This window comes from Salmo trutta, chromosome 31, assembly GCF_901001165.1.
Source record: "Salmo trutta chromosome 31, fSalTru1.1, whole genome shotgun sequence".
Classification (NCBI taxonomy): domain Eukaryota; kingdom Metazoa; phylum Chordata; class Actinopteri; order Salmoniformes; family Salmonidae; genus Salmo; species Salmo trutta.
The window spans coordinates 37,921,429-37,942,382 of record NC_042987.1 but is presented as its reverse complement, the minus strand read 5'-3'; the positions used below and the strand labels follow the sequence as shown (position 1 = coordinate 37,942,382).

At 42.6% G+C, this 20,954-nt stretch overlaps 1 protein-coding gene across 6 annotated transcripts in view; it reads left to right on the top strand.

The window, feature by feature from the left end:
* LOC115170165 (E3 ubiquitin-protein ligase rnf213-alpha) overlaps positions 1 to 19,321 on the top strand; it is a 66,675-nt gene extending 47,354 nt beyond the window's left edge. For all 6 annotated transcript variants that reach the window (XM_029726514.1, XM_029726517.1, XM_029726515.1 and 3 more), the window contains 17 exons: positions 539 to 781; positions 877 to 970; positions 1,213 to 1,247; positions 1,342 to 1,445; positions 1,863 to 2,019; positions 6,615 to 6,789; positions 7,107 to 7,201; positions 7,315 to 7,563; positions 7,823 to 7,952; positions 8,112 to 8,192; positions 8,338 to 8,518; positions 9,005 to 9,206; positions 9,355 to 9,432; positions 9,538 to 9,735; positions 10,113 to 10,205; positions 10,825 to 11,003; positions 18,458 to 19,321. In XM_029726514.1, coding sequence (XP_029582374.1) covers positions 539 to 781; positions 877 to 970; positions 1,213 to 1,247; positions 1,342 to 1,445; positions 1,863 to 2,019; positions 6,615 to 6,789; positions 7,107 to 7,201; positions 7,315 to 7,563; positions 7,823 to 7,952; positions 8,112 to 8,192; positions 8,338 to 8,518; positions 9,005 to 9,206; positions 9,355 to 9,432; positions 9,538 to 9,735; positions 10,113 to 10,205; positions 10,825 to 11,003; positions 18,458 to 18,608 — 2,445 coding nt within the window. In that variant the 3' untranslated portion in view covers positions 18,609 to 19,321. The remainder of the gene's footprint in view (positions 1 to 538; positions 782 to 876; positions 971 to 1,212; positions 1,248 to 1,341; positions 1,446 to 1,862; positions 2,020 to 6,614; positions 6,790 to 7,106; positions 7,202 to 7,314; positions 7,564 to 7,822; positions 7,953 to 8,111; positions 8,193 to 8,337; positions 8,519 to 9,004; positions 9,207 to 9,354; positions 9,433 to 9,537; positions 9,736 to 10,112; positions 10,206 to 10,824; positions 11,004 to 18,457) is intronic.
* Positions 19,322 to 20,954: the final 1,633 nt, after the last annotated feature.

The following is a 20,954-nucleotide window of genomic DNA, read 5'->3' as shown; positions in this document are numbered from 1 at the left end:
AGGCCTCTACCCCGCCCCTAAGGTGGGAACACAGGCCTCTACCCCGCCCCTAAGGTAGGAACACAGGCCTCCACCCCACCCCTAAGGTAGGAAGACAGGTCTCTACCCCGCCCCTAAGGTAGGAAGACAGGCCTCTACCCCGCCCCTAAGGTGGGAACACAGGCCTCTACCCCGCCCCTAAGGTAGGAACACAGGCCTCCACCCCGCCCCTAAGGTGGGAACACAGGCCTCTACCCCGCCCCTAAGGTAGGAACACAGGCCTCCACCCCGCCCCTAAGGTGGGAACACAGGCCTCTACCCCACCCCTAAGGTAGGAACACAGGCCTCCACCACCTTCCCTAAGCTATACACGTTAGACCATCTCCTTCAACTCCACATCAGAGGGAAAACTGTTAGCCCACAACTAACGATAGAGTTGGCAAACTATTTCGATTTTTATGTTATAATAGTTATACTTTGAATTATACTGACTTTGTAGACTTCAGAAAATCCCAATTACATTTTTCCAAAATGGCTGACTTTTGTTTTATTCCTCCAGCAATGCAAAGCACTTGAGGACTTCATCGAGGGATCAAGGTACCTAAATTGCAGGGAAGTGAGGGACTTTGCCAAAGAATTGGTTCACAACAGGATGGGAGGACTGAGTGTCCTGGCAGACCGGTCCAGTGTGGAGCACACCCTTATAGAGCTGGTTGTCCACATGTCTGCTGTGCTGCTCACTGGGACAGGAGGGCTGCTCACACCTCTTCAGCAGCTTGGCCTGTCTCCCAACAATATGCTGGTATGATTCTCATCAGCACCTGTCAATATCTTACATTGACTTTCTCCTTGTTGACTGTGAGAGTTGTCTTTATCTGCTTATGTCTACCCCAACAGAGTGCCTTTCTACCCACAATGCCTGAGGACATGCTGGCTGTCGCTCAAAGGCTTATAACACAGAGTAAAGTGGATTATGGACTCTCCTGGTACTGTAAGTACAGACATTTTGAATCCTAACCTGATAAATGCATGTACTGTAACTTGAACTTTGAGTAAATCATCCGAGTTACACCTCTGTGAAATTGTATTTGTTAACATCGTGCTACAGGAAGCATATAGACAGTATAGACATATACATTAATTGTTATTTTCAGATTCAGCTAATACAATTTTGGGTCAAAAACAATGACATTTCTGTAATAATAAGCTCAGTTTTGACTCAAATCTCAACAGCTTGTCCGAATGGTCACCCCTGTGTTGTGGATAAGGTAAGCAAAGTTCTTCATGTAAAATTGCGCTAGTTTCATATTTTATGTTCATTAGCTAAGCAAACAACCAACTGATTTACTCACTCTATTGCAGTGTGGTAAACCCACCCATAAGGCACACTGTCTAGAGTGTAGGGCGGAGATTGGAGGGGAGAACCATGTTCCCTTGACTGGTTTCCAGAAGATGGAGCTACAGCAGTAAGTCAGCTCTCTAAGGGCCCAACATTGATATTACTGCCAAAGCATCAGAGTAGGAGTGCTGATGTAAGATCAGTTTGGCCTTTAAAATAATACTAAAGTATATGGACAGGAGGGACCTGATCCTAGACCAGCACTCCCACCACTCTTAGAAAAAGGGTTCTTCATCTATCCCCATAGGATAAGTCTTTGAATAACCCTTTATGGTTCCAGGTAGAACCCTTTTGGTTCCATGTACAACTCTTTCCACAGAGGGTTCTACATGGAACCCCAAAGGGTCCAACCTGGAACCAAAAAGGGTTCCCATGAAGACAAGAACCCTTTTGGAACCCTATTTTTCTAAGAGTGTTTTCTGATCCGTTTTATACATGGCTCCAGATCTCATGTCGTGACCAATAACTGAACGTGTCCTCTTAGGGGAGATCTCACAAGGACTGGCCACATCCTGGGAGACCCTCAGAGGAGGGACAACCCAGACACCCTGGACACCAAAAACATGTCCCTCACCCCCTTCATCCTGGTCAGACTGCTCACCCACCTGGCCATGCTGAGAGGGGCCTCAGAGCAGCCACAGGTAGGCCATCTTGTCTGCCAAAGGCTACCAACTCTTTCTAGCTTTATGGGTCCGGTGTGTGAAAGAACAGTGCCTTAATTAAGTAGGGAGTCCACCCACGCTGCCAAGAGGGATTGCTTTGGTGATGAAGTTCCACTTCCTTGTATTATAAAATATATTTTACCAATAGAAATATGATAATTCATGTTATTAATTGTTCAGTGGGTTCTTTCTTGAACATATCATCAACATTAAAGTTGGATTTCATAACATTATAAATCTGATTTATAAGCATCGAGCTCTATTGACAGAGGTGCAGGTTTCTAATAACAATTTTTGAGGATTTTATATTTTGGGGTTATTCACCTTCAAAGTTGTTTCTGCGGGTCGCTAAAAGCAAAATTTGCATGACGAGCTAAATTTAAATGTAAAAGGCTTTGTAAATAAAAAGCTTGGTATACAGTGGGGGAAAAAAGTATTTGATCCCCTGCTGATTTTGTACGTTTGCCCACTGACAAAGAAAGGATCAGTCTATAATTTTAATGGTAGGTTTATTTGAACAGTGAGAGACAGAATAACAACAAAAATATCCAGAAAAACGCATGTCAGAAATGTTATAAATTGATTTGCATTTTAATGAGGGAAATAAGTATTTGACCCCCTCTCAATCAGAAAGATTTCTGCCTCCCAGGTGTCTTTTATACAGGTAACGAGCTGAGATTAGGAGCACACTCTTAAAGGGAGTGCTCCTAACCGCAGCTTGTTACCTGTAAAAAAGACACCTGTCCACAGAAGCAATCAATCAATCAGATTCCAAACTCTCCACCATGGCCAAGACCAAAGAGCTCTCCAAGGATGTCAAGGACAACATTGTAGACCTACACAAGGCTGGAATGGGCTACAAGACCATCGCCAAGCAGCTTGGTGAGAAGGTGACAACATTTGGTGCGATTATTCACAAATGGAGGAGAAACAAAAGAACTGTCAATATCCCTCGGCCTGGGGCTCCATGCAAGATCTCACCTCGTGGAGTTGCAATGATCATGAGAACGGTGAGGAATCAGCCCAGAACTACACGGGAGGATCTTGTCAATGATCTCAAGGCAGCTGGGACCATAGTCACCAAGAAAACAATTGGTAACACACTACGCCGTGAAAGACTGAAATCCTGCAGCGCCCTCAAGGTCCCCCTGCTCAAGAAAGCACATATACATGCCCATCTGAAGTTTGCCAATGAACATCTGAATGATTCAGAGGACAACTGGTGAAAGTGTTGTGGTCAGATGAGACCAAAATGGAGCTCTTTGACATCAACTCAACTCGCTGTGTTTGGAGGAGGAGGAATGCTGCCTATGACCCCAAGAACACCATCCCCACCGTCAAACATGGAGGTGGAAACATTATGCTTTGGGAGTGTTTTTCTGCTAAGGGGACAGGACAACTTCACCGCATCAAAGGGACGATGGACGGGGCCATGTACCATCAAATCTTGGGTGAGAACTTCCTTCCCTCAGCCAGGGCATTGAAAATGGGTCGTGGTTGGGTATTCCAGCATGACAATGACCCAAAACACACGGCCAAGGCAACAAAGGAGTGGCTCAAGAAGAAGCACATTAAGGTCCTGGAGTGGCCTAGCCAGTCTCCAGACCTTAATCCCATAGAAAATCTGTGGAGGGAGCTGAAGGTTTGAGTTGCCAAACGTCAGCCTCGAAACCTTAATGACTTGGAGAAGATCTGCAGAGGAGTGGGACAAAATCCCTCCTGAGATGTGTGCAAACCTGGTGGCCAACTACAAGAAACGTCTGACCTCTGTGATTGCCAACAAGGGTTTTGCCACCAAGTACTAAGTCATGTTTTGCAGAGGGGTCAAATACTTATTTCCCTCATTAAAATGCAAATCATTTTATAACATTTTTGACATGTGTGTTTCTAGATTTTTTTGTTGTTATTCTGTTTCTCACTGTTCAAATAAACCTACTATTAAAATTATAGACTGATCAATTCTTTGTCAGTGGGCAAACGTACAAAATCAGCAGGGGATCAAATACTTTGTTCCCCCACTGTATGCTTAGTGCTCAGTTTACATTTTCAGAGATATTCTTGTTTTTCAGAGAAATATTTGAAAAAGAACATGAAATAATTTGTCTCAAAATTGATATCCATCTTACCTCTTTTTTTATGTCCTGTGGGTTCGAGAAGAAAGAACGAGTTCAACAGGAAAGTGAGCCTGTCAGGTAGCCTTAATTCTTGCACAGAATCCAGCCTAGCTGACGCAATACAGTGTTCCACATTTCTGACTACTTTTTTCTCTCTGGCCCCCATTTGATTTAGTCCCCCATTTGATTTAGTCCCCCGAATTCTGGCCATCCAACAAGGATAAAAATTTCATTTTCTTAACCTCATGTCTCGATCATAATCTGTTATCTTAGAAGATTATCTATACCAGAGCATGAAGGGGAGGACCATCTTCTTCAGTGAATTCCATAAAAATAGTGAAACATTAAAAAAGTTATCCTTTAGATAAAACTATACTAAATATTTTTACGTCTCCAAATAATTGATTAAAACACACTGTTTTGCAATTAAGGTCTACAGTAGCCTCAACTGTAGGGTAGCACCATGGTGTAGCCGGAGGACAGCTAGCTTCCATCCTCCTCTGGGTACATTGACTACAGTATAAAAACTAGGAGGCTCACGGTTCTCACCCCCTTCCATAGACTTACACGGTAATTATGGCAACTTCCGGAGGACGTCCTCCAACCTATCAGAGCTCTTGCAGCATGAACTGTCCACCCAATCAAAGGATCAGAGAATGAATCTAGTACTGAAAGCATAAGCTACAGCTAGCTAGCACTGCAGTGCATAAAATGTGGTGAGTAGTTGACTCAAAAATGAAGGAGAGAGAGGGATTTCGTTGTATTTTTTTCTTCCAATTTCTTAGCTAGCTAGTTTAGCGTACTCAAACACCCGGCTCAAACTTTTCCAAGTCAAGGTAAGCTTTTGATTTTATAAATGTATTGCCACCAGGGCCCGCCGGTGTAACTGCTAAACTGCTTGCTGACTGAACACTGTACTGCATGATTGTAGCGTGTTTACTAACGCGTTAGTTCTAGTAGCTATGTTGACTATGACGTTAGATAATATGGTGACAACGATGTAGGCTGTGTTTAGCAGTTAGGATATGAAGGTTTGGCTTGTAAAGGTCCCAGACAGCTGATGTGTTGTGCACTGAAGTCCACAAGCGAAGGGAAAAGGTGAGAGGAGGAGAGTGTGTCGATGCGAGAAGGAATTATGCTGTTTGTATCTGGCTGCTATGAAAGTGAACTGTGTTTGCGTGTGATCAGGGGTGTATTCATTCAACCGATTCTGTTGAAAAACATTTCTTAAACGGAAGCATAAGGAACGAAATGGGTATAAACATACCTAAATTTGTCCAATAGAAACTCTCGTTTGCAAATGTTGGACTAATGATTACACTCTAGATCAGCTAGATGCAGGCAAGAGTGCAAGGTGGTATTGAATATGTCACTGACTGTCACCTTCATTACTCACATTGTTTCTCTCGACCTGTGCACCTACGGTGTAAAATTTCATTCATAGGCTAGGTTGTAGCAACCTCATGATGGGTATAGGGAAAACTAGAGTATCATGTAGTAACCTAAACCTATCGATGTTACATTGAGCTGGATGAATGGAAAATGAATGACAGTCATCCAATATGCTGTAATAGAAATAAGGCCATGGCCATTAAAAAAAAGTATCGTCCTCCTCATCTTGAACAGCACCGATCCACACAATTAACATATTATTTTACCCGTTGGTCAAAATATGCGTTTTTGATTGGACAACCTACCTTAAATGTAAATTTAAATTGTGTACCATTGTTTACTTAATTATATAGCTCACAATAAGACCTGTATAAATGTAGCATCAGTCAGCTTGTTCGTTTATTTTACTAATTTCAAAATTTCTATTGTAATGAAATCCAAAGAAGTTTATAGCAGGATTTCACAATAATATTCTCCGAAAGTCAGTATGAAGGTTTGCGCTCAGACTAGAATGAAAAGTGGCTGGTACGTAGGAGAAAAAAATATCTATAGAGTTCAAAAGGTAGTCGCACTTTAAAACCAGGAAAAGGAATAACCCAACGAGGCCGAGATGCAAGATAATATACTTCATTAGTATTAAAGGACATTTATGCCACGTTTCAACCTCATTCGTTATCTCCAGCACCTAACCAACGTCTACAATATGTGAAAATAGCACATTTCTCTGATCTGTGGTTCAAAAGATAAGGAGGTCCTAAAAGAATACTTCTCTGTGACATCACAGCGTAGGATTAAAAGTTAAAAAAAAAGTGATTTTCAAAACCTGCAACAAGTTTCTATCCAGAAGCAGAGTGTTTTCTTGCTCTCCACGTCGCCGCGAATCTCATTGTGTTTGAAAAAACCTTTTCAAAAACAGTGATTTAACTTTTGATGATGTCATCGGGTAGAACCTTTTTAACTGAAGGCTGAAACGTATGCTCCTTGTTTTGTTTTGTTTTTACAGCACCTTGCACTTTCACCCTCTTGTATTCTTTCCTGCAATAATCTCCCCATTTTTTTTCTTTCTAGTCCATCCAGCAGATCATCCAGCCTCCAGTCCAGGACGCCTGTGAATTTCTGATTTGTCACCTGCTGAAAGACATGGATCAGCTGACTAAAGCCCTGGGGAAGGGAACTGATGACACGGTCACCACCGTCCACCTGATAGTCAGATCCATTCTGGAACCACCACCGACCAATCAATGTAAGGACATTCATTTCAAAGGGAATTGTTTGAGTTTGGCAGGTACTCACACTCAAGCTATAAAAAGGGAACAAGAAGGCCGAGATGTAAAATATACTTTATTTAATTCCATGCTGGAAAGAATACACAAAGTGCCATTGTAAAGTTAAAAAAATTGCTTTATTTTTATATTTTAGTATATATTTTGTTCCTTTTTATGGCTTAAGTGCGAGTACCTGCTGAACTCTGCTGTTTACAATTATGAAAGCTAAAAATGCTTGGAGACTGTATAGCACACCAGTAGCCCCATCATTGACTAGTTGTGTCTTTGTTTCTAGTGCCGGCTGACAATGATCCCCAACTCTCAACTAAAGAGGCCAGAAATACCTGGGAGACAAGTGTTGCTACTGACATCATCACTCCTCAGTTGAAGGTGAATCCTTTTGGATAATATTTTCAGTTGGCTAGTACTGTACAGCGTGATTAAAGATATTCTATTCCAGCTTTGACAAGAACAATGACAACCATTTGTGTGTGTCATCACAGAACCTTGACCAGCAGCTGAGGGAGGTGAACGCCACCATCAGAGATGACTCCCGTATCTCATCTAACTTCGTCATGAGGGTGACATTTGGGGACGAGTGTCCGTTGTCCTCCCTGCCTCAGGGCTCCCAGGTCCACTGTTCAGGGGTTTGGAGCTGCAGAGAGAGGGTGTCCCTACTCAGCCTCACCCACATCGTAGAACAGAATGACGGAAAGGACAAGCTGCCGTTACTCTGGAGGTTCCTACAGAAGGTAAACAGTCATGAAGTGTCTTTGGGTTTTTCGTAAACGCTCTGTAAGTATGTATACTGTAACTATGTATTAGTTACGGCACTTTGAGATATCAGCTGATGTAAGAAGGGCTATATAAATACATTTGATTTATTATGAAATATGTGCTCTTTCTTGCTATTGTATGTGGTAAAATGTCAACAGCATATTTGAATGGTTTCTTTGTGGGACATTTTTAAAGCACATGATTGGCTGCTTTATTCATTTGGTGATTTAACAGGAGGCGGAGTTCCGGCTGGTCAAGTTCCTTCCAGATATCCTGGACCTACAGAAGAGTCTGGTGAAAAAGTTCCAGAACTCATCAGACCTGATGGATAACTCCATCAGAGAGTTCATCCAAAGACAGTCAGGTAACTGCATCATAACAATCCATCCTTGGTACTATGCAACAGAAGTTACCAGCTGAGTTATTGACGATTTGCCCAATTTCATATAGATTTCCTTATTAAAAACAGAATTTTATTTTTTATTTTATTTTTTGTTCTCAATAAATGTTTATCTTCTAACAGGACCAATGAGAGTGTGGTACGAGAAGCGAGTCCAGATATTCCTGAACACATGGAACCTGCTCAGAGTATCTGTAGCCACCAGTGAGTTACCCTGTCCTCTATAAAACATGGCAGGTTGCCCTTACGACCAGAATGAATAGTCAAAAACAAAAATCTACTGTTTAGTGTGTGGTTTTGACAGCTCCTGTCTGTGAATCATGAATGTTGTCATTGTGTGTGTGTGCAGATGAGATAAAGATCCCAGAGGACTTCTGGAAGGAGGATTTGGACCTGGACAGTGACCTCCAGTACCTCCTGCCGCGGCGCCAGGGTCCAGGCTTGTGTTCCACGGCTCTGCTAAGCCACCTGGTGGCCCTTCACAATGAGCTGGTGCACTTGGTGGACCGCCACACTGGGGAAGACACCAGGTACACTAATGAAGAATGATAGTTCCACCGAAAGCTTACTTAAAGAGACATTTTTAAATGGCCATCTACTGTTATAAGCTCCACCCGGCACAGCCAGAAGAGGACTGGCCACCCCTCAGAGCCTGGTTCCTCTCTAGGTTTCTTCCTAGGTTCCCGGCTTTCTAGGGAGTTTTTCCCCTAGCCACCGTGCTTCTACATCTGCATTGTTTGCTGTCAGGGGTTTTAGGCTGAGTTTCTGTATAAGCACTTTGTGACATCTGCTGATGTAAAAAGGGCTTTATAAATACATTTGATTTCAATTAGATATTTTATTCAAAACGATATGTTAGGATTTTTTGCTCTGTACTGAAAAGTGCTTAATATTGAAAAATTGTAGGATTGTATTAACAGTGGACTAATTAATGATCAAAATATGGGAAGCAATTAATAAAGCAATACACAGTATAAAATAAATAGATTAAAGCCCGTTACTTTCTGACTCAACAGCTACAAGGTGAGCCTGTCAGAGCTGACAGAGCTGCATGTGATCCGCTATGAGCTGGAGAAGGACCTGTTGCCCCTGGTGCTGTCTAACTGCCAGTACAGCCTGGAGCGTGGCAAGGAGACCCTGTCTGAGTACGACCTGCCCAAGATCCAGCAGCAGGTTCTTACCCGCTTCCTGCAGGGCAAGCCTCTCATCACACTGACTGTGAGTCCAGGGCCTGGTTCCATTTCAGTCCCTAGTCACTTTCCATAGTTCCTACCCTTTCATTGTGTTCACAGATCTGAGTGGAATATTGGACTATTGTTGAAGGTAATATGGCACTCACTGACTGAACCAATGTGTTGACTTTCAGGGAATCCCCACTCTGGTCACCAGACACGAGAGAGATTATGACGTCATTTTCAAAATGGTGAAAGGAAACGTGTCTCAGGCAAGTCGTTCTTCATCATCAAACTTGTTTTTGTTTATACTCTGAATATGGCATTCACTCCACTTTACAAAAAATATAAAGATGTTGTTATGTTGTTTCTTCTAGGAGCATCTGCCGTCCCTGACCCTCACAGCCCTGTCCAGGGATCTGCAGTCGTACAGTGAGGTGTGTGAAGCTCTGAAGGCTGTGGAGCTGGCTCTGGGCTTCCTGTCCATGACTGGGGGAGATTCCCAGATGCCCCTGGTCTGCTACCTGGAGGACATGCTGAAGATGGGCGAGCAGACGGACCCTCACATCTTAAAGGTGATACAGCCCCGCCCCACCATTTATCATATTACATGAAACACATGACTTGGTCAATATCAACTTAAACTGAGACTCGGCAGCACGATGTTGTCACGAACAGCACTGCAGACATTGAGATGAACGTGACGCAATAGTTCTCACACAGTCACACAGAGAGTATCTATGCATGTACACGGCTGTGCTGTTCACGCTGCTACAACGTGAACCAAAACAGCAGAGAGGTTTAGCCTCACACTTCAACGCTCTTAGTTGTTTAGAACTCTACCAGATATTGCTGTTTTTAATTTGGTGCATCGCTAATTCTACCTTAAATGCAAGTGGTGAATTGTTTTCAATGTTCGAAATGTGTGTTCTATGCGGTCCCATTTCTGTAGGCTCTGGGCAGGTGCAGTCTGAAGCACTGTGTGGCTCTGTGGCAGCTCCTGTCTTCCCTCAAATCAGAGAACATGCTGAAGAGTCTGAAGAGGGTAAGACACGTTCAGAGCAACCAACGAGACACAGAACATGACACAGTCATCCACAGAACATGACACAGTCATCCACAAAACATGACACAGTCATCCACAGAACACGACACAGTCATCCACAAAACACGACACAGTCATCCACAGAACACGACACAGTCATCCACAAAACATGACACAGTCATCCACAAAACATGACACAGTCATCCACAGAACATGACACAGTCATCCACAGAACATGACACAGTCATCCACAGAACATGACACAGTCATCCACAGAACATGACACAGTCATCCACAGAACATGACACAGTCATCCACAAAACATGACACAGTCATCCACAAAACATGACACAGTCATCCACAGAACATGACACAGTCATCCACAGAACATGACACAGTCATCCACAGAACATGACACAGTCATCCACAAAACATGACACAGTCATCCACAGAACATGACACAGTCATCCACAAAACAACGTGACTGTGTCAATTGTGTGAGCTCTTCTGAGAGAGGGTTCAATGTTTTTTTTAAATTCAAACTTTTAAATTCAAAATTTAAAATGTTAAGTTAGTATTTGCACAGCTGAGAGAGTTTCCACACTCTCTTCTCTTCAAGGACCCTTTCTCTGGGGTGTCTGCGGAGTACCAGCAGCCTCTGGAGGAGGAACAGAAGAGGCTGCTCCAGGGATTCATCTCCAAGGGTCACGTTGACACCTGGCTGCTGGAGATGCACGAGTTCCTCCTGCTGAATCTGGGGAAACCACATGTCTCAGGCACCTACATACCAGACTGGAGGTGAGGTCAAATGGCAACCATGGAGGAACTCTGGGTCAAATCATAGGTTCCAAACCATGCAACGATATTCACTCATTCTAACTTTTTAAAGGGATAGTTCACTTTTCTAGTTTGGCTTGTTTTGTGGCTAACATTGTTTTCGAGTATGTAGCAATCATTGAAATAAGAATGAACAGAATGGGCTTGGAAGCTAACCTCTGGCAATAGATTGGTAAACTCATGGGTACACTTGCAATGGCTGCCTGGTATTGTGATGCCTGGTAATGTTCTATCAAATGATGCTAACTGATATGGCTCATGCAATGGAATGTATTTTTTGTCATTTAAGCAATAAGGCACAAGTGGCAGTGCTGTATCATGAATACAGTCACGGGTAAATGGCGGCATTCGACCCGACGCGATAAATACAATATATTTATATAGCCCTTCTTACATCAGCTGGTATCTCAATGTGCTGTACAGAAACCCAGCCTAAAACCCCAAACAGCAAGCAATGCAGCCAGTCCTCTTCTGGCTGTGCCGGGTGGAGATTATAACAGAACATGGCCAAGATGTTCAAATGTTCATAGATGACCAGCATTGTCAAATAATAATAATCTTAGTGGTTGTCGAGAGTGCAACAGGTCAGCACCTCCAGGAGTAAATGTCAGTTGGCTTTTCATAGCCGCTCCTGCTGTCTCTAGAGAGTTGAAAACAGCAGGTCTGGGACAGGTAGCACGTCCGGTGAACAGGTCAGGGTTCCATAGCCGCAGGTAGAACAGTTGAAACTGGAGCAGCAGCACGGCCAGGTGGACTGGGGACAGGAAGGAGTCATCAGGCCAGGTAGTCCTGAGGCATGGTCCTAGGGGAGAGAGGGAGAGACATTAAATACTCATACAAAACCATAGTTACACATCAATTAAAAACACAATTCCAAATCCTCCTCCACAGTAACTAAACACAACAGACTCTGAATACCCCATATACTCATAAACAGATCAATATTGTTGACCAGTTTATAATAGGCAAACTCAACCCTCAGTCTCGCTGCCAACATTCCCACCACATCCACAGACCCCTGTCCCCGAATACTGTTCTTTCGGGTCTTCCATATCTCTAATTTAGCTGTCCCTGACACAAAACACAACTACACCCCTTTGACTAAACCTGTACGTTTGCCCAAATATAAACTGTTGTGAAGAGAAAACCTCTCCCAGAGCTGAGAACCAACTAGTGATCAGGTCAATCATCCTGACCAACCTGAGACACTGTAAGAACTGATGTGCCAGAGTTTCAGACTCAGCACAGAATGGACACCCTTCCCCAACAGTAGGATCCAGGTGTACCAGATGCATATTGGTGGCTATGGCTCCATGTATTATCCTCCATTGGAGGTCAGCTGTCCTCTTTTCAACAGGCAGTTTGTATAATGATCGCCAACAGCATTTTGGGGATGCACCTGGACCAAACACACCCGCCCACCTCATCGATTTTACCCCTTCTAGGGAAGAGGCATGGGACACTTTTAAACATATTCTGTACATGGCCTTCTTTCCCACCTCCTTGAACTCCCCCAGCTCCGGGGTATCGAAGGAAAGCAGCATCCCCACGTCCTCCACGAATGCCCCCGCTGCAGCACTAACAATCAGTGCAGGGAACACATAATCCAGACCCTCCGTCCACCGATCAGAATTGGAAATGTCAGTCACATACTGCAGATGAAGTACTGGCAAGGAGTCACAGACCTCAGCGACGACCTTCCTCAGTAAGCGAGATGACCGGATCCCCGCTCTTTCTCCCAGCTCCTCCAACGATCTGCTCCGCATCAGATGACCCAGCTTGGTACACCCCACACCTAACAGGCATGAACGTAGGCTGGCTGAACCCAGAGCATGAGACTGGATGGCAGTGTTGTGAAAAAGAGGCTCTTCAAAAAGCCACATCCCTGGTAGCGTGCCGGCCTTACGGGACTTGACAAGAACTCTCCAAGCCTGCATAACAGACTCATAAAATGGAGTCAAGCCAGACAAATCACCCTCCTCCAGCTTTAAGAGGAAAAGGTGCTTGTCTAAGCCCAAACAGCCCACTCTCCTCATCACTGTGTAGGCTGTGTCGACCCAGCTAGAACCGTCTCTGTACAACAGTCTCTGGGCTGCTTGAAGCCGGAAAGCCATGATCCTAGAGGAAATATCCACCAGATCTTGTCCACCCTCATGCAGTGGCAGGTACAGGGCTGCAGCTTTTATCCAGTGTTGTCCCGACCAGAAGAAATTGACAAGGGTCCTCTGAAGCTCTTATATCAGACCCCCCGGTGGCTGTAAAATCATTAGTCTGTGCCACAGGGTAGAGGCAGCAAGATTATTAGCTACCAGTACCCTTCCCCTATAAGACAGCTGGGGTAGCACCCATTTCCACCTAGACAGTCTGGCACACACTTTCTCCACTACACCCTCCCAGTTCTTATTCTGAAAGACATCGGAGCCTAGAAAAACCCCCAAAGTCTTCATACCATCTCTGCCCCACTGAAGCCCCCCTGGTAACCGTGGAGCAGACCCCATCTGAAGCTGACCTGCCCACAGCGCTTCACTCTTTTCCCAATTGACTCTAGCTGCGGAGGCCCTCTCATACACCTTTAAAGCATTTGAGAGAACCTTAACATCCTCAGCCCCTGTAATTAAAACGGTCACATCATCTGCATATGCAGACAGTGCTATCGTGGGACCCTTCATAAACCCTGGCACAGAGAAACCAGTAAGCCTCGCTCTTAAAAAACAAAGTATTGGTTGAATTGACTATATAACGGCCCTGAAATTCCTTTGGACAGGGATGGGGCCACTCAAACCACCCCCCACCTTCACCATACACGAGGCCCCAGCATACAGTAAACTCATCCAAGACAAAAAAAACATCCCCAAACCCAAAGGCTTTCATTGTTTTAAACAAGTACTGGTGGTCCACACGATCAAAAGCCTTCTCCTGATCCAAAGAAAGTAAACCCACATTTACAAATGTCTAAAACATCTCTTATCAGAAACAAGTTGTCAACAATAGAGCGGTCAGGTACACAGTAGGACTGGTCCTTGTGGACCAACAATCCCAGATACTCTTTCAACTTGTTTGAGAGACATTTAGATACCATTTTATATTCTGCGCACAGCAAAGCAACAGGTCTCCAATTTTTTATGAGCCAAATCCCCCTTTTTTGGCAACAGTGAAAGCACAGCACGTTGACAGGAAACAGGAAGAGAACCCTCATGAAAAGATTCACACACCACTTCATAAAAACCCTCCCCAATAGACCCCCAAAAGTGCTTATAAAACTCAGATGTAAACCATCGATGCCAGGGGCTCGGCCTGATGAGAGCTGTGTAACTGCTGTGGACAGCTCTTGCAGTGTAATGTCAGAGTCCAATGCGACTCTCTGCTCAGGTCCCAATTGAGGAAGACCGTGTAGCAACTGTTCAGTACACAGAGAATTACAATCCTCCGCCTTATAGAGGGCAGAGTAGAAATCCACGGCATGTTGATGCATTTCACTGTCATCTGTGGTCACCTTCCCATCAGGGAGACGAAGGCAGACCATCTGTTTACGTTGCAGTGTCGACTGTCCTAGGTTAAAAAAGAAAGCACTAGGAGCATCCATATCCTTGAGGGAAGCGAAACGAGACCAAATCAAGGCACCCTTCACTCTTTCATGTAGAAACGACCTCAGTTCATGTCTCTTGTCCTGTAAGTTCATGACTAATCCAGGATCGTTCTGAGTGAGCAGCTTCAATTCAATAGATTTGATGTCCTGTTCAAGGGCCCTGATAGTCTCTTTAACTTCAACACTAGACAGAGCAGTATACTGCTGACAAAATAATCATATTTGGTCCTTCCCAACCTCCCACCATTGTCTCAAGGACTCAAAATTCCCTTTTGTAACCCTCCATTTTTCCCAATTCAACAAAAACCTTTCACAAAACATGACACCATGTAACAATTTAACATTAAAATACCATTAACTTCTCAGGGCTACGTAGGACGCTACCGTCCCACCTGCAGGACACACTATTCAACAGCCAGTGAAATCGCATGGCGCGAAATACAAAACAGCAAAAATCTCATTTCATTTTCTCAAACAATCAACTATTTTACACCATTTTAAAAGATAAGACTCTCGTTAATCTAACCACATTGTCCGATTTCAAAAAGGCGAAAGCATAAAATTTGATTATGTTAGGACATAAACTTCACAAGAAAAACCACACAGCCATTTTCCAAGCAAGGACATGCATCACAAAAACCAAAAGTACAGCTAAAATATTCACTAACCTTTGATGATCTTCATCAGATGGCACTCATAGGACTTCATGTTATACAATACATGTATGTTTTGCTCGATAAAGTTCATATTTATATCCAAAAACAGCATTTTACATTGGCGTGTGATGTTCAGAAAATGTATTCCCACCAAAACTCCCGGTGAATGTGCACATCAATTTACAAAAATACTCATCATAAAGGTTGATAAAATTTACAACAGTTATTGAAAGAATTATAGATACACTACTCCTTGACGCAACCGCTTTGTCAGATTTCAAAATAACTTTACGGAGAAAACACATTGTTCAATATTCTGAGTACATAGCTCAGCCATCGAAGCAAGCTATACAGCTACCCGCCAAGTTCTGGCATCAATAAAACTCTGAATTAGTATTATAAATAGTCTCTTCTCGTAAATCAGGACACGAAAAGTCAAAATGTTCCATTACCGGTCGTAGAAACATGTCAAACGTTGTTTACAATCAATCCTTAGGGTCTTTTTAAGATAAAATGTCAATAATATTCCAACCGGACAATAGCGTATTCATTCCAGGAGAAAAAGAAGGAACGGCGCGCTCACGTATACCCAAGCCCTTTGTCCATAGGCAGTCCACTCATTGACTGAGCTACTATTCTCTGCCCAGTAACAGGAGGAGGAGGAGGAAACAGGTTTCTGAAGGCTGTTGACAGCCAATGGAAGCCTTAGGAAGTGCAACGTGACCCCACAGACACTGTAGTTTCGATAGGGATTCAAAAGAAGAACTACAATTCTCAGATTTCCCACTTCCTGGTTGGATTTTTCTCAGGTTTTTGCCTGCCATATGAGTTCTGTTATACTCACAGACATCATTCAAACAGTTTTAGAAACTTCAGAGTGTTTTCTATCTATATTTACTAATAATATGCAAATATTTGACTCTGGGCACGCTTTTCATCCGAAAATGAAAATACTGCCCCCTATACCTTAAAGTTAAGATGATGACCTTCGTGGACAGGTTGTGAATATCAACAGTAACAATATGGTGATCAGAGAAACCCACAGGAGTAATATCACACCTTTCAACCCTACTACAGTAGTGATCAGATACATACAACCTGTCTAACCTTCCAACCCTACTACAGTAGTGATATTACCCCCATAAGTGTCACAGGACTCGTCTCAAGGTAACCCATACAAACAAATGGAAGTAGTTTTGTGCCGACAAAAATAAGGAGTTAAATATGTGTCCAAAAATGTTTTCGAATTCCTGAGCTTTCTTATATATCCTAGATATAGGGCAGACACTTCAAAACCTTATTCCTTTTTGGACTGTCTTTTTTTTTTTTACATTTATGAATGTGTTATTCAATGCATTTCTATGGACTATAGTAGTAAAGGCCAAATTCTATATTTGATTTTAAAAAATGTACTTAGATTTTTTTTTTTATACCTAAATGATCCATGGTATGACCGCCCCAACTGCTTAGACTTCTAGAGGTTAACTCCCGTTGTACCAAACTAACTGCTAGGCAGGAAGTTGATAAATACAGGAGGTGATTGGGACAGCAACATGAACAAGATATTTTTATGGAGGCGCAGTGATCATTTTCAGATGGAACTGTTAGCAGGCATAGGTGTGTCTCTGACGGCCAATACAGCACGGCTTGGAGCTGCTCGTCCACTCAGCATCCAGGATCCAAACGACCAGTTTTTGTCAGTTGAGTTGACTCAATAAATCACAGAACAGATTGAAGGGTACACTCAAAATGGCTGCCAGTCCACCCATTATGACATCATTGACTTAAAAGGAGACGCCCTTTCTGTTCATTCTTCTTTAACATTTCTATGGTAGCAATGCTAGTAGAAACAGCTTGTTAGCACAAAGACACCAGCTAAATGACTTTTTTTATTTTGAAGGAAGCTACAGCACCCTGGGAAAGTTGAAAATAAGTTAAAACTTCCAAAAATTTACTTTCACTCATTTTCTAAAAAAGGGGAAATGTATCATTATTTTGTGCATGTATGCATTAGTCTAATTAATGGGCCTAAGCCCTAAACAATATAGTGCTTTTCAACCGTTCGCTGCCCGCACCCGCCCGCCCGACAATAGTGGACGGTTCTGACCTAGAATACGTGGACAACTACAAATACCTAGGTGTCTGGCTAGACTGTAAACTCTCCTTCCAGACTCATATGAAACATCTCCAATCCAAAATCAAATCTAGAATCGTCTTTCTATTTCGCAACAAAGCCTCCTTCACTCACGCCACCAAACTTACCCTAGTAAAACTGACTATCCTACTGATCCTCGACTTCGGCGATGTCACCTACAAAATAGCTTCCAATACACTACTCAGCAAACTGGATGCAGTCTATCACAGTGCCATCCGTTATGTTACCAAAGCCCCTTATACCACCCACCACTGCGACCTGTATGCTCTAGTCGGCTGGTCCTCGCTACATATTCGTCGCCAGACCCACTGGCTCCAGGTCATCTATAAGTCTATGTTAGGTAAAGCTCCGCCTTATCTCAGCTCACCGGTCACGATAACAACACTCACCCATAGCACGCGCTCCAGCAGGTATATCTCACTGGTCATCCCCAAAGCCAACACCCCCTTTGGCCTCCTTTCCTTCCAGTTCTCTGCTGCCAGTGACTGGAACGAATTGCAAAAATCGCTGAAGCCGGAGACTTACATTTCCCTCACTAACTTTAAACATCAGCTATCTGAGCAGCTAACCGATCGCTGTAGCTGTACATAGCCCATCTGTAAATAGCCCACCCAATCTACCTACCTCATCCCTATATTGTTTTATTTACTTTGCTGCTCTTTTGCACACCAGTATCACTACTTATACACCATCATCTGATCATCTATCACTCCAGTGTTAATCTGCTAAATTGTAATTACTCAGCTACTCTGGCCTATTTATTGCCTTACCTCCTCATGCCATCTGCACACACTGTATATAGACTTTCTTTTTTTCTATTGTGTTACTGACTGTACGCTTGTTTATTCCATGTTTAACTCTGTGTTGCTGTTTCTGTCGCACTGCTTTGCTTTATCTTGGCCAGGTCGCAGTTGTAAATGAGAACTTGTTCTCTACTAGCCTACCTGGTCAAATAAAGGTGAAATAAAAAAATTGTCTGAAATCACAAGACTTTTCCTCTCTCATTCTACCTTGTTAGTGTCAAAGAGACGTTGGCTGGATACATGGACCGCAAAGAAGTAGAAGTCCTGCCTGACGTGGAGGCCTCCTTCCCAGACGACATACTCCTCTCACAGATTGTAGAGACCTGGAAATTTACTGTGACTTCCCAACAGGAATGGATGATGTAATTGATTAACTGTCCATTTGAATGTAAATGGCTACTATAAACAATAGATAATCAGGGAAATGTTAGAATAGATAACAGGAGTAGCCTCTCATAAACACGATTTGTTATTAGCCTTTAAGTGATAGCACAGTACAGTATGTGCCCCACTGACACTCCAGATGTAGGCAGAGCATATTTAAATGGTAAATATGAAGAATCATGCCTTCCTCCATGCAAAAAACTGCTTTGAATGTGATTTTTTTTCCCCCTGACTGTTAAAAGTAATAGTTTTTACTGAATCTTTTTTATGTTCATTTTTGGGGGAAATATAGTTTACTTTGAGATTCTATTCAAACTTTTCTATAATTTTTTATTATACTTTTATGTTACGCTCTCCTTTTTACCATGTTTTAAGAAAAATAGGTTTAGCAATTTTCAGACTGTTATTATTTGGCGTTTCTTCCAAGATAATATATCTTGACACCATTGACTTTAGATCAGTGGGCGCTATGGGTCCACTTTTGTCTAATTTGCAGCCTTGATAGTGAAATGCATGACATTAGAATCTGGTTGAGAATTCAGTATAGCCCTCATCTCCAAAAAAATATGACTTTTAGTTTTTTGTTCTGATTGAATATGAGTAGATTCTTTGCTTTGTCTTAAATCATTTGTCCAATCATGACATCCTGAAATAAAGGGGCTGGAGCCATCATCGCACTTTGAGATGACATTATAGCATGGCTGTCCTTCACTGTTTTGCGCCACAAATGATGTGCAGTATCCTGCTAATATCAGAGAGAAAGCAATTCTAAAACTTGGTTAAAATGTTGAGTGCAAATGATTATCATTTTGTTTTTAAAAGGGTAAGTTCATCAAATTTATGTTTGGGTCAAAATTAAGTTAATCTTAACTGAATGAACATTTACCCTTTTAATGTAGTCAGTCCAGTTTAGATTATAAAAGCATATCATGGATTCATTCATCCAAAACACAATCAAGATTTCTTTCACTTTAGGACCTAATTAATTTATTTCAATTAACTGATTTCCATTTAATTTGAACTTGATAAAATGGAACGGTTCTTCCATGGCCTGCACACTCAGACATGTCACCCATTTAGCATGTTTGGGATGCTCTGGATTGACGTGTACAACAGTGTTCCAGTTCCCGCCAATATCCAGTAACTTCGGACAGCAATTGAAGACGAGTGGGACAATATTCCACAGGCCACGATCAACTCTATACGAAGGAGATGTCGCACTGCATGAAGCAAATGGTGGTCACACAATATACGGACTGGTTTTCTGATCCACGCCCCTACCTTTTTTAAATGGTATCTGTGACCAACAGATGCATATCTGTATTCCCAGTCATGTGAAATCCATAGATTAGGGCCTAATGCATTTATTTCAATTAATTGATTTCCTTATATGAACTGTAACTCGGTAAAATCTTCAAAATTGTTGCATGTGATTAAATATACTGAACAAAAATATAAATCTATGGCTTTCACATGACTGGGAATAAAGATATGTAACTGTTGGTCACAGATACCTTAAAAAAAAGGTAGGGGTGTGGATCAGAAAACCAGTCAGTATCAGATGTGACCACCATTTGCCTCATGCAGCGTGACACATAACCCACTGAAGTCGGTTACAACGTCGAACTGCAGTCAGGTCAAAACCCTGGTGAGGACGATGAGCGTCCCTGAGACAGTTTGTGTAGAAATTCTACGGTTGTTCAAACCTACAGTTTCATCAGCTGTCGGCGTGGCTGGTCTCAGACGATCCCCCAGGTGAAGTCGTCGGATGTGGAGGTCCTGGGCTGGCGTGGTTAAACGTGGTCTGCGGTTGTGCAGCCGATTAGACATACTGCCAAATTCTCTAAAACAATGTTGGTGGCTTATGGAAGAGAAATTAACATGGCAACAACTCTGGTTGACATTCCTGCAGTCAACATGCCAATTGCACACTCCGTCAAAACTTGAGTCATCTGTGGCATTGTAACGAAACTGCACATTTTAGAGTGGCCTTTTGTCCCCAATACAAGGTGCACCTCTAATGATCATGCTATTTAATCAGCTTCTTGATATGCCACACCTGTCAGGTGGATGGATTATCTTGGCTAAAGGAGAAATGCTCACTAACAGGGATGTAAACAAATTTGTGCTCAAAATTTGAGAGAAATATGTACGTATAGAACATTTGTGGGATATTTTATTTCAGCTGAAACATGGGACCAATACTTCACACGTTGCGTTTATATTTTTGTTCAGTATATAATTGTCATGTTCACACTGCGTCAAACATTTTTTTTTTTTTTTTTACAATAGAGCAAAATACAAAATGTACACATTACATAACATTAG